General features: G+C 44.9%; 1 protein-coding gene and 1 pseudogene across 2 annotated transcripts; both read left to right on the forward strand.

Moving 5' to 3' along the window:
* Positions 1 to 2,902: 2,902 nt before the first annotated feature.
* On the forward strand, positions 2,903 to 4,213 carry LOC136493211 (uncharacterized; annotated as a pseudogene).
* A 2,210-nt stretch (positions 4,214 to 6,423) lies between these two features.
* LOC136494434 (uncharacterized) lies at positions 6,424 to 13,608 on the forward strand. Of its 2 annotated transcripts, XM_066490602.1 has the most exons (7): positions 6,424 to 6,705; positions 6,825 to 6,905; positions 6,990 to 7,118; positions 7,799 to 7,861; positions 8,637 to 8,761; positions 12,557 to 12,705; positions 13,164 to 13,608. In XM_066490602.1, the coding sequence occupies exons 1-7, from the start codon at positions 6,586 to 6,588 to the stop codon at positions 13,199 to 13,201; spliced, it is 705 nt and encodes a 234-aa protein (XP_066346699.1). In that variant the 5' UTR covers positions 6,424 to 6,585; the 3' UTR covers positions 13,202 to 13,608. The 2 variants fall into 2 exon arrangements, with proteins under 2 accessions (XP_066346699.1, XP_066346698.1); XM_066490601.1 differs by lacking the exon at positions 13,164 to 13,608 and having other exon boundaries at positions 6,425 to 6,705; positions 12,557 to 12,915.
* Positions 13,609 to 13,875: the final 267 nt, after the last annotated feature.

Below are 13,875 nucleotides of genomic sequence, written 5' to 3' on the forward strand. Positions count from 1 at the left end.
AGCGAGGATGTCACTCTTTCGTGGTGAAGAATGGAGAGGTTTACAAGCAAACCACCAAAGAATAACCAATGTGCTTGTGTGACGAAGAACCGGCTAGTGGTGAAGAACGGAGCGGTTTACAAGCAAACCACCAAAGGATAACCAACGTGCTTGCGTGACAAAGAACCGGCTAGTTTTCAGACAAACTAGCAAAGAAACCGTCGAATTTCTTACCTGGGAGGGACTGTCAGGGCAAGGACATAGGTGGGCATCCTTGATCGTCGGATCAAGAGATGAACTGCATGGAGATTAGAAAAGAGGATAAAAAGGAGTTAGAGTAGATTGGTTTTGTGTCGATTGGATAGATGGGAACTCAATCAGCCACTACCCCTTATTTTATAAGGAGCAGGGGTGGTCTTCTCCCATAGGAAAACAAATGTGGTACTATTATCATGTCGCTTTATGGAGTTTTCCTTAGATTGGACCAAAACTGTCATGGATCTATTTAAATTGACTTGGGCCCAATTTAAGTGTTAACAGTTTTCAACGTACTAAAAATAGAAAATATGCTCAAAACATATTTTTTCCTAGTTTTTAGTTAATTTTCTCAGAAGTCAGCTTTTCAAAGCCAACTCAACATATGAGTTGTTTCTTTTAACTTGTGTTTTTTAATAACTAACATAGAAGCTAGATAAAAACTGAAACAAATAGAGCCTTAATCAGGCTCACAACTCCTATTTTTAGCTGGCCTTAAACAAAAATACGAGGGGACGCCAGATGTAGAGATGGAGGGTGACCCGAGCGAGAAGCGGAGTCAACGCTAGACGGGGAACGGGATGGCGACCGTCGTCGCGCGTGACAGTGGCGTGGCGACCTCGGTAGGGGTGGGAGGCGGGCGGCGCTGGGCGGGGCAATCGTGTCCGCGGCCATCGGCGGGGCTGGCCAGCACCGTGCCGTGTCGGGAGGCGGCCACTGCTGGGGTGCGGCACCACCGCTGGGGCTTGTTGGCACGGCTGCGCCGTGCCGCACCCACGGCCCCCTACGGGCCTCGGCTGCACAGCGCCGTGCCGGCGGCCTGCGGCCTACTGTGCTCCCCTGTTGTGGGGCCGCGCCAGGGCGAGGTGCTGGGAGAGGGGGAGACGGATGCAGGTGGGGTCGAAGACGGCGAGGAGGCCGACTCCGTGGAGCAGTCGAGGTGGGGATTTTCCCCCTCCTCCGATTAGAGGGCAGACACCGTGACCAGTCTTGGGGAGGTGTGCATGGGTGGTTCCAGAAAGGGTGAATTGGATTCTTGCCCTTACAATTTTCAGAAGTTGGAGATTTACCCTTACAATTCGAGGAATTGGAGATTTGCCCTTCATATTCTTGCCCTCCCTGAGCTTTGCCCTTTTCTACGTATGAAGCCTTCTTGGACCCACTTGCAGCACTTGTATTTCTGTATTGGACCAAAATGCCCCCTGGACAAGAGGAAAAGGGAGAGGCGAACAGGCTGAAGCCGCATCCATCCATCTCCCGTGCTTTTCCCTTCTCCCTCCTGTGTTCTCTCTCCCTCCCGTCTCTCTCCCTCCTGTGTTCTTCCCCTTTCTCCCTCAACAAACCCTACAACTGGAGAGTGGAGACAGATGGCGATTGGAAGCCGACGCGCGATGATAGGATCTGTGGCTACGATGAACCCTAACCACCCGTGCGTGTCTAGTGGTGGCGATGGAGGCGCCCTGATGGAGGGACCGGAGTCGGGCGCGCCGATTTGCCGCACTGGTGCGGCAACGATGGAGAACACTGCTCCTAGGTAATCTTTCCTCCTCCTTTCGCTTGTTTAATTGTTGTGACCACAGTTCCCTTGATTTGGTGGAATCGATTAGCTGTGCATGTATACACTTTGATTTGGAGTTTGATTTACTGCATGGTAGGGATGGGATGTTTGTGCTAGAGGTTAAAGTCCAAGGTTTTGCTTCCAAAGATTCTGCTAGTAGGAAATGTTACACAAAAGGCCATGTGTTTAAGTGGGATGTGGAGTATGGGTCAATGTCACTGGACTTACTATTGAAAAATCTGGCAACTGAATTGAATCTGAGCAGTAACCAGACACCCACTTTTGGTTCTTTGACAAAATATTGAATGAGGATGCCAGAATAGTTGGTGAGATTCAAATGCTAGATTTGTTTGAAATGTATAAGGAGGAGATGAGCTGTGAGGTTGTGGTAGGTGTATTCGATAGGTCAATTTGTGTGGAAGCTGAATTTGATGCCATGGAGCCTGTATGTGTGGTTCCTCATGATGATGCAAATGTTCAATTAGAGGCAGAGGCAGCTGCCAACATGTCTAAAGAACCCACTAATGCTGCTCCTGATAATCCAGAGGCAGCTGTTGATGTCGAGTCAGATAGAGAACCCGATATATTTGATAATGCTGAGGAATATGTGGGTGTTGATGATGAGGCCATGTATGGGATTGTGCCGGTTGCTCCTCAATTTGCGAAGCCAACTGAGAATTCTAACACTAATGTTAGGGCTGAGCCAACTTATGCTGAGCCATCTGATCCATTCTTCCATGTTGAGGCAGAGGCAGAGGTGGATGATGCTGACCCTCTCGAGGTCCAAGTACTGCATGATCCAAACAACCCAAAAATAGAGGTGGGGCGTTGTTTCCTGATATAGTTGCATTCAGAAAAGCAATAAGGCACTATGCTGTGAACAAGGGGTTTGAGCTTGCTACTGGGTACAAATCAGATAAGTCAAGATTCACAGCTAGGTGTGCTGCTAAGGGATGCCCTTGGAGAATACATGCTTCCACCATTTTTGATAAGAAAACTGTATAGGTACATTCTTTGTAGTTGTTGTTTTGTATTTGATAAATGTTCTTGTTTATATTTGCAAAAGCATTACCATGTCTATCTACCTTTCTGTAGATCAAAAAGCTTCCTTCAGATCATGATTGTCCTACCACCAAGCTTAGAGTAGGGAGAATGGCTTCTCAGGGCTGGTGTGCAGATAGGCTTGGAGATTGGGTAAAGAAGAATCCAACAAAGAGAGCAAAGGAAGCAAAAGAGAAATTGGAGGGTGACTTTGGAATTAAACTAAAGTACTCAAAAGCTTGGTCTGGGTTGAAGGTCGCCTTGGATAAAGTTCATGGTACGTATGAAGAGAGCTTCCAACTTCTTTTCAATTGGGCTGCTCAACTAAAACAAAGTTCACCTGGAAGTCATGTAGACATAGAGTTAGAGAAGATTGGTAAAAAATATAGGTTCAAGAGGGTTTTTGTTGCTTTGAAGCCATGCATTGATGGATTCTTAGCTGGTTGTAGACCTTTCATTGGTGTAGATGCATCTTTTTTTACATGGAAAGTACACTGGACAGTTGGCTGCAACAACAGGTGTTGATGGGCACAACTGGATGTACCATATAGCATATGCTATTTTTGACTCAGAGACTGAGGACAACTAGACCTGGTTCCTAAAAAAATCTGCACAAAGTCATAGGAGACCCACCAGGACTAGTTTTGTGTTCAGATGCTTGTAAAGGACTAGAGAAAGCTGTGAGGGCTGTTTTTCCACAAGCTAAAAACAGGGAGTGCATGAGGCACATGTACAACAACTTCATGAAACACTTCTCAAGGGATGTTTTCACTGACCATCTCTACCCTGCAGCTAAGAGCTATACTGACTATATGTTTAAGTGGCATATGAACAAAATTTTTGAGTATGCTCCAGCTGCACTTAAGTACCTTGACCAGCATCATGGTAGAATTTGGTACAGAAGTGCCTTTTCTGAAGAGGGCAAATGTGATTATTTGACTAACAATGTTTCTGAGAGTTTCAATTATCATCCATGAGTTAGTAGATAGGTTAAGGGAGCTGATAATGGAGAAAAGGTATATTAGAAGGAAGATTGGACAACAGCTGCAAGATGGGATCCTACCAGGTATTTTGAATGAACTGAATCTTATAAGCACCAATCTGAAGGTTGTCAAGGTGAAAGTTAGTGATGATGACTTTGCTAAGGTGACACTACTTGATGATTGGAACAACCAGAGAAGGCATACTGTGGATCTAAAAAATCAGAATTGTTCATGTAGAGAATGGCAGGTAACTGGCAAGCCATGCAAGCATGCCTTGGCATGGATACTGTCTAATAGAGGAATGCAGATAGCTGACTGCGTGCATGAGTATTACTCAGTTGCTAAGTTCAGAGCTGCCTATGAAGGAAGGGTTGAACCAATGACAGACAGGTCCTAGTGGCCAGAAGTTGATCTTGGGTTCAAGGTTCACCCATCGTTGTTGGGAAGACCAGCAGGTCGCCCAAAGGTGCAAAGGGTTAGGAGTTATCTAGAGAACAATCCCAACAAGAAGAAAGTGAGATGCAAACGGTGTGGAAGTTTTGGACACTTTGAGAAGACCTGCAAGCTTGACATGGTTGGAGAGGATGGTGAAGTTGCTAGACCCAACAAAAGGCAAGATTTTATTTGAATTATTTACTGTTATATGTATTTTACTAGTACTGTGGTTTAATGAAAAGTGCATTTACAAGAAGAGGATAGATGATGATGTTGGACCATCCAAAGCTGATGATGCTGGACCATCCAAAGGGAATAAAAAGAAGGCTTCAAAGAAAAAGACAACTTCTAAGAAGAAAAAAACACCGTTGAAGAAGAAGCAGAAGAAGGATGCTGCTGCTCCTCTAGCAAAGGTTGTGAGAAGCCTGATGGACATGTTCTGTGGAGGACACTGAGACTGATGGTGCATTTCCAAATATTTTGTGACCTTTGTTTTGTAATATAATGTTAGTGAATTGTCAACTACATGCCTTTGATGGCAGCAAACTGTGAACTGTGTGTGATCTGTGATGGAAGTGAACAAGTTAAAATGCTTATGTGAATCTTGCTGAATTTTATTTGATGACAAGAGCATTACTCAATTAGATGATAGAATGACAAGAGCAAAGCTCAAATATATGACAACATACACCACCAGATTGCTTGTTATGGTCGACAAGACCTATGCTAGGAGAAGTGGCAAGACCTATCAGACCTAAGCATTGACAAGACCTAAGAATTGGCTACAGCCTCAGGAGCCTAAGCTCTAACATTACTCAAATAGATAACAGAATGGCAGCAAGGCTGCAAATTCCAAACTCAATTATTAGCAAATAACTATTGTCATACATCTGATAGGCAAAAGCCACACACACGGCTACATAACTTCCAAATTGTGCTCAGAATACAACCAATGACTACACCTACACACACGGCTGCAATAATGACATAGTCCTTCTTTAGAATCTCTACTTGCATCTTCAACTTCGAGACATCATTCACATCATTGTCAAGTTTTGCCTTATTTTATCGAAATCTTCCTTGAACTCTAGAATAGGGTCGACAGACCCATGTCCACCATCTGCACAACTGGGAAGGATCGCCTTCTTCCACCAAATTGGATGCTGCTCTGGATTGCGTAGGGCATCTTCATACTGCTTCTCGGACATGATGATGCCACATGTAATTGGGTCATCCTACAACTGATGAAACCATACCTTCATGACCACCATCCAAAAGCACAAAATTGAACAAAAAAATTTGACTTACTTTGATGTTGTTCGGACACTTGACGAAGGTCTGGCCAAAAGTGGCCTGCTGCTTGCTTCGGATCCGTACTAATTTCACCTTGCAATGTGGGCAGTCCACGAGTGGGGCGAAAGCCGAGCTCTGGATGCCCCCCCGAGCTGGAGCCAGCAGCACCTCCTCCCATATACTGACTACCACTCATCTGGGCAACAACAGGCACCATATGCACATGACAAAGACAGGCGGGCGTCAATGTCGATAAGAAGCAGATGCGCCAAAGGTCGGGCCACGACGACAATGGGGTGTACCAGGGAAAAAAAGGAGAAGAATGGGGCACCTCCAATCGCCGGCGTCGCCTTCAATCTGCGCGGCCACCGCCTCTCGCCGCGCGGCCGCCTCCAATCGCCGCACGCTGGCCTCAAGGAGCCGCGCGCCCAGCTCCAGTCGCCGTGCGCGCCCGCCGCTTGTTGCCCGCGCGCGCGCCTCCAGTCGCCCACGCGCGCGCCCGCCTCGACCAGCCACCTCCAGTCACCCGAGCGCTGGCCTTCAATCGATGGCTAGGGTTCTTCGATTGAGGTAACGAGGAAGAACACGAGAGAGAGAAACCGGTGAGGGAGATAGAGAGAAGACCGTGGGTTCAATACCCGTTCGGTTGAGTTAAAGATTGATGGGACCCAGGGGCATTTTGGTCCAATACAGAAATACAAGTGCTGCAAGTGGGTCCAAGAAGGCTTCATACGTAGAAAAGAGCCAAGCTCAGGGAGGACAAGAATATAAAGAGCAAATCTCCAATTCCTTAAATTATAAGGCAAATCTTCAACTTCTGAAAATAATTGTAAGGACGAGAATGCCATTCTCCCTTCCATAAATGTATGCCGTGGCTGGCATCGGAAGGAGCCGTGCGCAGAGGGCCAACTGATGAACGGATGTGACAAATGGAGGATCCTAATCCTAATCCCATCATCGAGCGGCTGAAACGCTGGACTCCAGCACCCCTACTACTGCTAGTGCTGCTTCGAGACGGTCGATTGGGTGTCGAGTTTCGCCATGGATATGGAGGATGCGAGCGGCAGCTCGTCGTCTCCAGCCATCCTACGGAACAAGTACTGGATCCTCCGCCACGGCCGCAGCGTCCCCAACGAGCGCGGCCTCATCGTCTCATCTCTGGTACGAATCCCTCCCTCTGTCCCAGCAGCCCACTTTATTCCTTCGATTTCCCGCTCCAAGGATCTCCTACCTCAAGCCAATTCTCTCCAACTGATGCCATCTTGGTCTGCTGCCGGCAGGAGAACGGCACGAAGCCGGAGTTCGGGCTGGCCCCGCAGGGGGTGGAGCAGGCGCGCGCGGCCGGCGAACAGCTCCGGAAGGTACCCGGTCGGTGTCTCACTGCTGTGGATTCTTGGATTGGATGTGCGGTAGTGAATCTGGTCCGTGTTTTTTTGCGTGTGCAGGAGCTTGAGGAGATTGGTGTGCCGGTGGATTCTGTCAAGATTCGTTACTCGCCGTTCTCACGGACCACCGAGACGGCTAGAGTGGTCGCCACTGTGCTTGGCATCCCCTTTGAGGGTCCTAGTTGCGAAGTGAGTTTAGTTTAATCCTGGATGAGCCAGTTTGGCAATGCACGTAAATTTTCTGTTTCTTTGATGGTAAGTTGTATGGGTAGGGAGGCATGTAATTACAAATCTAGCAATTAGATTTTTGTCTTGAGTTGTAATTTTGTATACAGATGGGTAGTGATATAGAGTTTAGATTCATTGGGCAGTATGATTATGGAAATTAGGAGGATTAAGCCATGCTACCTTTTATTTCTATCAGATATTATTTGAGCAAACATGAAATTTGTCTTTCTGTTTCCTGTTCTCTTTATTGTCATTTGCAGAACTAAGTTTGCAATGTTACTGTTACTGTAAAACAAACTAGACATCAAAACTGGTACCATGGTACATATGAAAACATCAAAGCATTCTCAGTTGACAAGTACCTTTTTCAGTTATCCTGCTTTCAAATGTTGTCCCCATGGTTTAACTTTTTGCTGTTCTGAGTTGTTATGATTTCTAAGACATCCTAAAACATTACCGGGGTATATCAGAACGCATCTAATTTGCTTCAGTGTTATAAGGTCATAGGGATGAATGCTTGATCAGTCCTCTTTTACATTTCTAGTGGTTCTATTAAAAGTCAATATATTGCAGCCAAAGATTCTCAAATCAGATTTCTCATAATTTTTATGATCTGGTAGTCTCATAAAGGTCTTTTGCAGGCAGTGCTGGGGCTTCGTGAGCGCTACTTTGGGCCATCATATGAGTTACTTTCACATGATAAGGTGGGTTTCTTCTTTTTTTTTTGGATTCAGTTATATGGTTTCAGTAGAAATGAAGAAACATTCTTATCATATGGGCATCTACTGGGGTATGTGATACAAGTTCAATTCTATAAAATGAATTGGTTGGTGAAATCTAAGTGATGCACTATCATCTATAATCTAAGAAATCTTAGTGCTTCCTAGCAACCTCCCCTTTGTCAGACACATAAAAACGTTTTTATGGATCTCCATCACCCTCGTACTCATCCTTTCAACTCTGTCAGTAGCTGATACAGAACAAGGTTATATTGAACCCACAGTTTGTCCAGCTTGATAGTTCCTCTGCAGAAACAGCTGGACAAACTGTGGGTCTGGTGGAGATCAAGGCAAGGTGGAGCCTCTGCTCATAGGGTGTGCACCTCCCTGTGTTATGCTCGGCCAGGGCAGCTTCCGCCCTGGCCGTCCTACTGCCTCTTGGTCAGGTGGACCAGCCTGGGCTGTGCCACCCTGGCCCATTCGCATGACACACGTGTTGTGTAGGAAGTCAGATAGTTTTTTTGTTAGATAAGTATTTTTACTTTGGTCTGGAAACTTTTTTGTCCCGCACCAACCGCACAGATCCACTGATGGTTTTATTATGATTCAACAGGTCTAGTGATAGAGTCCAAGTTCAACCACTCAGATATCTATAATTCAGTTATCGTAGCAATTGATAGTGTAGTTGTGATTTTTTTGTCCCACTATACATTCCATTTTTTATGTTTCTTCGGTTACTAAATCTGACATTGTTAAGTAGTATGCAGACATATGGTCAGTAGATGAAGCACATCCCTATATGGCTCCTGAAGGTGGCGAGAGTGTCGCAGATGTTGCTAGTAGATTTTCAGCTGTGCTGTCATCTACAGAGACAGAGTTTCATGGGTATATTTTCTTATGTATTGACAGACTCAATTCTTATATTTTGTTTTCACGTTTTATGACTTGTCTTTTTTTTATGAAACTACCAAAATGATATAATTTACTGAATGTTGTTCAGCAGAATGTGAGGAATAGAGGATCGCAGTTGATAGAAACCCATATATTTTCATTCAGTGCCCAGCTGCCTATTGGAAAAGAATCTTTGCATGACCAAATATAAGATGGATTATCGAACACATTCGTGAACTGCGAACCTAATGTCATGCATAAATAGACTGCACATCTGTTAACAGGGCTTTGGTATTGTAACACGTCAGTTCGCACCTGCGGCAACTGAGATCGATCTGAAGGCCGATCTGTTGGTTGGCGGAGGGTGGCGGCGTGCTGAGTGGCGAGGCAGCCCTCTGCGGCGGCGGTGGCGTGGCTGGAGGAGGGCGGCGGCCTGGTTGAGGCGAGGGGGGGGGGGGGGGGGGGGGGCAGAGAGGAGAAGAGAGGAGGGGGAGAGGGAGAAGGATAAGGGATTAACCCTAAACTTGTTTAGTTTCTCATTAACGGTCTCCCTCATATATATATGGGGGGTTACAATTGCTAATGGGCCTGGCCCAAGAGCCTTGCTATCTATTTGGATTAAAATATAACAGCTGGGCCTACTGCCCCTCTTCTAATTAATTAACCTATATCCTTATTATTCTGCCTTCTTCTGGAATATGCCTTGCCAACCATGACATCTCTCCCCGCCTGGAGAATCAGCTCGTCCTCGAGCTAAAACTTGGGGTAGACTCTCTGGAAGAGCTCCGCATCTTCCCAAGAAGATTCTGCAGGTGGCTGATTCTTCCACTTGATTAATACCTGAAGCTGTCCACGGTGTAGTCGAGATTTGAGCATAAGTTCTGGTTCTGGGACTGCAGCTCCATCATGCATTGTTGGCACTTGTAGCTCTGAGGGTGGATCACCGTTGTGCTTTTTTAGCATGCTCACATGAAAGGCATTATGCATCGGCAGACAAATCCAAACGATAAGTAACCGAGTTGATGATCTCACTGATCTGGAAGGGGCCAAAGTATTTTGGAGATAACTTGCCTTTATGGAGTGTAGAGATGGCTACTGCCGACCGAGTCATTAATTTGAGCCAAACCCAGTCGCCAATCTGGAATGTCCTATCAGTATGCTTGCTATTATAATGTTTGCTGTAGTAGTCCTTAGATTGTTGTAGGCGAATCTTGGTCTGCTCTAGGAAGTTGTCACGTTCAGTCAGTAGGTCATCAGCTGATTGAATTGAAGCATCACCTGGCTGTAGGATTTGAACTGTGGTGGATCCCTGCCGTAGACCAATTTAAAAGGTGTTGTTTTGATTGACTGTTGCCATGATGTGTTTGTAGCAGTATTCTGCCCAAGGAAGCCATCTGATCCATTCTTTGGGTTTATCGCCTGTTAAACATCGTAGGTACATAGTGATAATTTTGTTCACTATTTCCGATCGTCCATCTGTCTCTGGATGATAGGCTGATGTCATTTCAAGCTTCATAGCTGATAATCGGAATAGTTCCTTCCAAAATCTACTCATAAATATCACATCTCTGTCACTAACAATAGATTGTGGTAATCCATGTAATCTCACAATTTCCGAGAAGAAGCTATGAGCTACTGTTGCTGTTGTTTCTAAATCAGGAGGTTTCTGGAGTTGGATATCTATTTCGAGTGTAGATGCTAAACCAGCAGTGTATAACATCACTTGTTGAGCTGTTGATAATCCTGTTACCTTGGTCAGTGTTAAGAGAAATTGGTTCGTATAATCATCCAATTCTCCTGTCTGGTAGGTGCAGGTCAGGTAGGCGAGGTGGTTGTGATCGATCGGTGGCCCAAAGCGCCTGTTGACTGCTTGAGAAAATTGAGGTCAGGTTGGGTGGCCTACTTCCTGTTCCCATCTAATGAACCATGTGAGAGCATTGCCATTTAGATGGAATGCAGCTAACTTCATCTGTTCATCCTCTTTAGTGTTCTGGGCAACAAAAAATTTGTTGCATTTGTACAGCCATTGAGAGCGTTCGTCGTTGCCGTTGTATTCAGGAAACGACAATTTGTGGGAGTTTGACGATCGCTTCGGTTGTTGTTGGTCGCTTTTCTGAGAATCTTTGTTGAGTTGTGGTTGATGAGGCGGCTCCTGAGTATCTATCTGTACTGGGTTTTGCTGAGGGTCCTTGTTGGGATTTGGTTGGTGATGTGACTTTTGAGTATCTGTCTGTACCGGGTTGATCGATTCTGTGGTGGGGGTCACCATCTGCTCTGGGGGAGGAGTTAGTAGTAGGGCCCGTTTTGAGGGCGGTATGTATTTTCTGTCCTTCCTCCTGGTTAACGAAATTTTTTTTCGAACATCTTCCTCCAACGCGCAGTCATGACGCGGATGTCCTCCACGACACGGGTGTCCTCCATGGGGGTGATCGCAGCGTGGCTCTAGATACCAGTTGTAACACGTCAGTTAGCACCTGCGGCAACCGAGATCGGTCTGGAGGCCGATCTGTTGGTTGGCGGCGGGTGGCGGCGTGCTGAGTAGCGAGGCAGCCCTCTGCGGCAGCGGTGGCATGGCTGGAGGAGGGCAGCGGCCTGGTTGAGGTAGCCGCTGGCCTGGACGAGGGGCACAGCAGAGAAGAAGAGGGAGGGGGGGCGGCGGCAGGGAGGAGAAGAGAGGCGGCGCAGGGTGAAGATAGGAGGGGGAGAGGGAGAAGGATAAGGGATTAACCCTAAACTTCCTTAGTTTGTCATTAACGGTCTCCCTCATATATATAAGGGGGGTTACAATTGCTAATGGGCGGCCCAAGAGCCTTCCTATCTATTTGGATTAAAATATAACAGCTGGGCCTACTGCCCCTCTTCTAATTAATTAACCTATATCCTTATTATTCTGCCTTCTTCTGGAATATGTCTTGCCGACCATGACAGGTATCCTGCTTGTAATAATGATAAACCCAGTTCACTTGTTCATGGCCAAAAATAAATATGTGACTATGAATCAGAATGCCATCACAAATTGACTGGGATTGGTTACATCTAGTGATTAAATTATAGTTGACTAAGCTATCTGCTGCATATGAGATTCCTTAGGGTTACTTTGATTATTATAGGAACCTTATTTGATGACCTTAAATTACTAGTTAAACAGATTTTTTAAAAAGGGTGTACCCAGTGTAGAGAGCTCCCGCTTTGTGCGGGGTCTGGGGAAGGGTGTCAGTGGCATTTTTTACCTTAAAATATTTATTATGTTAGTCAATACAATTATGCATAAGGTCTGAATGGACACACAAATGTTTTATTTTAACTCATTTCAGATGATTAATAACTCTGTGGAAGTAGGAAAAAAGATAGGTACCAATTGTTTCTCATAACACTAACAGCTCTCCAACATGAGTCAATATGGTATATGAAGATGAATAACTACATAGCATATGGTTTGTGAGGGAGATAATTCACAAACTAGCATAATGCTAAATTGCTAATATTCAGAATTGACTGTTTAGTAGTGACATTCATATTATCATGTAGCTTGCGTATGCTAAGTATATATATATAAAAGCGATGGACCAATAACAAGTAAGTTTGTAGAGTTTCCTTGTCTAGCTATCAATCTACCAGGATTCTGGAGTGTCAACATTCTGACAATGTCTGTTCATTTAGAAGATTTTTAAGATTCATAGATTTTACTATAGCAAAAGCTACCCACTGGTCACATAGTTCACGCTGACTTGTTAAGTCATGCTTGGATCTGTCTTGCTCTAGCTGACTCTTGTGTTTTATTCCTTGCAGCTCTACAATTCTTATTGTCAGCCATGGTGATCCACTGCAAATCTTTCAAGCTGTCCTTAGTGGAGCCAAGGAGAACTTGTCTTTCCTCGACAATCTGACCAACCTGAAAGTGAAAGACACGATGGTGGCATCCATTCTGTCACAGCATCGTAAGTTTGCACTCATCACTGGAGAGCTGCGCCAAGTTGTGTAACTTGCTGCTGCTTGGATTTCACGTTGCTAGTCAATTGACTATATGTAAACCTGCAATTTTTGCCTAGCACATTCCTCTGTAACTTGACAGGGATCTGAAATAATTTGGAATGCATGTTTTCTATGGTTTCATCTGTTTAAATATCAAATAGATGCACATTCATTCATATTCACCAAGCTCTTTCTATCTTTAAAGAATGTCATGTCATATCTTGAAATTCGTCTCCTAGAAAGGCTATAACCCCAGAAGTCTGATTTTGGTGAAGCAGCCTAAATATTTGGTTGCTCGTTGAATGTTATTCAGATCGAGCATTGTATGATTGAAACCCAGCTGCCTTTTATTGTGTTCTTTTTTGCAGAGTTTTGCTAGTTTCTCTTCGTATGATTCGAGTTTCAGTTCATATTTTACTTTCAGGTCAGAGTTTGAGCGATTTGGCTTGCATGGCCTTGTAATCTTCAATCTTCGTGAGCCAGAGCTATTAATGTCATGGTGACCTTCCAGCTATGTCAACCCTCTTGATGTGGAGCGGCGGTGACTTCGTGTGTGAGAGATGAGGAGATCCCTTCTTGGTGGAGAAGCTTCATAGTGGATAACGCAAAGGTTATCAGAAGTGTCAAGTGGCAGCGGTGGGATTTAGGCCCCTTTGGAACACCAGATTGCAAAAGCACAGTGATAGAAAAATATAGAAATTTCATAGGAATGCGATTGTAAAATAGAGGATTAAAAATTACAGGGACGGTAGAAGATAGATGTTTCCCTATAGAAGATAGATGTTGAAAGTCATAGGAATAGGAATATTAGGAAGTGTATAATCCTCATTTATTGGTTTTTAATTAATGGTGTGGCTGATTGTTTTGCACTCGTTCTCAAGTCTACTGGTGTGCAAAAGCAGCGTATGTGTATAGCCACTATAACATATGTAATATCTAGATAAAAGCACTTGCAACATATGTCTAAAGTAGACGAAACATTTTGAATAGATACTTGCAGCATACGTATATAGCCATTGCAACATATGCGACATCCAAATCTACTTTTGTAATATCCATATCGTGTACACAGGGATTGCCTTCCCTTGTGGGGACCGTATGCGTCTACTCATGAAACACTTGTAATATGAAAGCAC

Source organism: Miscanthus floridulus, chromosome 11 (assembly GCF_019320115.1).
Source record: "Miscanthus floridulus cultivar M001 chromosome 11, ASM1932011v1, whole genome shotgun sequence".
Classification (NCBI taxonomy): Eukaryota; Viridiplantae; Streptophyta; class Magnoliopsida; order Poales; family Poaceae; genus Miscanthus; species Miscanthus floridulus.

What these genes read in the sequence shown, in the direction of transcription:
- LOC136494434 (XM_066490601.1), top strand. Translation starts at nt 6,586, where the DNA reads ATGGATATGGAGGATGCGAGCGGCAGCTCGTCGTCTCCAGCCATCCTA. An exon ending in CCGGCGAACAGCTCCGGAAG is followed by an intron (nt 6,906 to 6,989) that starts GTACCCGGTCGG and finishes TTGCGTGTGCAG; the next exon opens with GAGCTTGAGGAGATTGGTGT. An exon ending in AGTTACTTTCACATGATAAG is followed by an intron (nt 7,862 to 8,636) that starts GTGGGTTTCTTC and finishes ATTGTTAAGTAG; the next exon opens with TATGCAGACATATGGTCAGT.